The following is a 3,103-nucleotide window of genomic DNA, read 5'->3' on the forward strand; positions in this document are numbered from 1 at the left end:
TTCCACATGCCTTAAAATTGTCAAGGTTGAGAAACACTGAGACTGAAAGCCAGACGGATTCATTTAGTTCCTTGCAGTTAAACCCCGTAGTTAAAACAAGGCCGCCACGAGAAGAGCGACGCTTCCAGAACGCGAGGAGAGAAAACCTTGTTCTCTAGGCAACTAGAAGACTCGAGTCAAAACTCGCGAGAATTACCAACCACTCGAAAACGTATCTCCAATAAAGAGCCTCGTCTGGGGATACACAGGACAGATGGGCGGAGCCAGAGATGGGAACTACATTTCCCAGTAGCCTCTTGAGAGAAATAGTCTCCCGCTTTTTCCTAGCGCATTCGCGTTCGCTACGGCGCGGCGGTTGAACCTGGGCCGCTCTGGGAAGGCGGTCGCGATGGCTGGGTGCAATGTTAATGCCGCGTCTCCCCCAATCGAGTTGACTCCGCTTATCCGGAAACTTCGTAAGTGCTTGGTTTGTCCGCACGGGCTGCAACGGGGTAGCCAGTGAGCGCCTATTCGGCAGCTGTTTTTACTTTTGAATCCCTAAAAGTTGATAATGGGTTTGCTTTGGGGATGAAAAAAAGTAGTCCTGAATCACTGCTTAGCTGCGCACAAACTCCCAATCCAGTATTGTCAGGGTGTGCAAACCCCAGTGTGAATCTGTTGATTGCATGCAGAAAAGTAGCATATTCTGCTCCTATTTCTCTACTTTTGGTTTTGAGTTTGATAGATTTTTCAATACGATCCCTTCTCAAAGTCGCATATATTTTTATACATATTGATTGATTGGTGACTGTGTGCCATCACATCGGTGTCAACTCTTAACGACCACGCAAAACAGATAAATGTCCATCACAATCTTCTATACAAAGGGAATGCCAAAAGTAGGGGAAATTTATAAGAGTATAGATGTTAACATTGTTGCAGTAGAACTGCACAAAATTGACTAGAATGTAATGAACAGAGGAAGTTTGGAAACTAAAAGGAATATTGAAACTATCAGGAAATGGAAAAATTGCCATTGCAAAAACAATAATCAAAGCTTTTAACAATAAATATTCCTAATATTAAAAGAAGAAAAATGCTTAGAGAATAGATTATATGAGATTATAGTTGAAAGATGAACAGTCACATGCCTTGTCTTTCCTAAGAAAGTATCCTAAATTTTCAGTGTGATGGTTCAACACAAAATCAATTCACTAGCTATTTTTATGTAAAGCAATACCTGTTAGTGAATATACAGGCATGTACTGTATGTGTGTGGATATCACATATACAAGAGTAGATATGACTTGGTGGTTACATCGCTGGATTAGGAGTGCGGAGACTCAGGCTTCTAATCCATCCATAGCCGCAGAAGCTCATTAGGTAATTTTGGACCAATCACTCTCCCTCAGCCCTAGACTAGGAAGTTAAAAACATCTGTGTATCACCTGCATTAGATCACTGTGCTAAATTATGGTCTGTAATCTTCAGTGAAGAGACCTTTATTCTGCAGTGGATTGATTGAAACTCATAAAATGTGTGGGTGTGGGTGTGTGTATGTAAAAAAAATAACTTTCTCTTGCAATGTTTCCCTTTTTTAAAAAATTTAACAGGTCACGAGCTGTCTGAAATTAGAGAAAGAGCACTTAAGAATATTTTGTCTAAATTAAATCACAGTTTGATTACATATGATGATCTGGTTCAAGAAAAGCTACTGTTTGTCAGTGTTTTAGAATGGTTCAACTTTCCTGTAGTACCAATGAAGGAAGAAGTTTTGAACTTAGTGACCAACTTGTTAAAGGTATTGCTGTCTGTATTCCTTTTTTCTGAAAGTGTAATAGAAATAGCTAACAACTAATGTCTATATTTATATTTAAAAAAAGCAGAGCATTACTCAGTTTAATTTAAACATTCTTTTGAAACAAAAACCTTAAAATATGCACTTTGTTACATTTTAAAATTTTGCCAATAGAGATAGTCTTTGATTAACAATGGTAATCGGTCTGGAATTTCCATCGCTAAGAAATATGGTCATAAAGTGCAACGTTACAGTACTGCATTGGTCAGTGACAGTGCCGGTAGTCCTCGACTTACGACCACAATTGAGCCCCAAATTTCTGTGGTTGAGTGAGACATTTATTAAATGAGCTGGGCCCCATTTGAATGACCTTGCTTCTCACAGTTGTTAAGTTAGTCACACAGTTGTTACTGGGTCACTGCAACTGTCATAAATATGGATCAGTTGCCAAGTATCTGGATTTTGATCACGTGACCATGGGGGATGCTGCAATGGATGTAAGTATAAACAATGGTCATAAGTCACTTTTTTCAGTGCTGTTGTAACTTTGAACAGTCACTAAATGAACTATTTTAAGTTGAGGACTACCTGTAGGTCTGGCACTTCCTGTTGCCATCATTAAGTAAGAATCATGAGTCATTAAGCAGGTGCCAGGCAGCTTATAAGCAGGCTGCCTATTAGGAAAGTGGGTGCTGCTGTGTGTGAGAGGGTGGATGGTTGCTGGGGGGGGGGAAAGGTTCACAGGTTGCCTGTGAGGCATGACATAAACGCAACAGGGCTGGGGGTGGCTGTTTCTGGGTGAAAAATTGTGTGAGCAACTCACTGAAGCAACTTGTGACCTTCCCTTGCAGTTTCCCTATTAACTTTGCTTATGGGAAGCCAGCAGGGAAAGTTGCAAGACACTGCAACTATGGTAACTGTGACCCAACTGCCAAGCACACAGATTGACTGTAGGGGTGCTTGCACAGCCAAAACTTCGAGAACCCAGTCATCAGTAACACCCATTCAGACCCATTGTAACTTCAAATGGTGCTGAACAAGGGAATGTTAAATGAGGACTACCCGAACAGCATATTCAGAATATGTCTAGCAGCAGAACATTGGGAACTAATATTCTAGATTACTTTAGACGCCTGGAGAGCAGTTGGAGGGCGAGCCGAACCGAATCTGACCGAACACAGGCAAGGATACAGGTTAGATCCTACCTAGTGGCGATGAGGGTGGCGAGGTCTAACTACTACTCCACCCTCATTGCGTCATCAGATAATCGCCCGGCCACCCTCTTCAGGGTGACCCGCTCTCTCCTTCAGTTGAGGGGGGGAGGGG

General features: G+C 41.8%; 1 protein-coding gene across 1 annotated transcript in view; it reads left to right on the forward strand.

Moving 5' to 3' along the window:
• The first annotated feature begins 388 nt into the window (after positions 1 to 388).
• Positions 389 to 3,103, forward strand: part of RTTN (rotatin) — a 93,598-nt gene continuing 90,883 nt past the window's right edge. Inside the window, exons 1-2 of the mRNA XM_029284545.1 lie at positions 389 to 455; positions 1,593 to 1,780. Coding sequence (XP_029140378.1) covers positions 389 to 455; positions 1,593 to 1,780 — 255 coding nt within the window. The remainder of the gene's footprint in view (positions 456 to 1,592; positions 1,781 to 3,103) is intronic.

The sequence above is a fragment of the Protobothrops mucrosquamatus genome, unplaced genomic scaffold (assembly GCF_001527695.2).
Source record: "Protobothrops mucrosquamatus isolate PMUCROS unplaced genomic scaffold, P.Mucros_1.0 scaffold707, whole genome shotgun sequence".
Lineage (NCBI taxonomy): Eukaryota > Metazoa > Chordata > Lepidosauria > Squamata > Viperidae > Protobothrops > Protobothrops mucrosquamatus.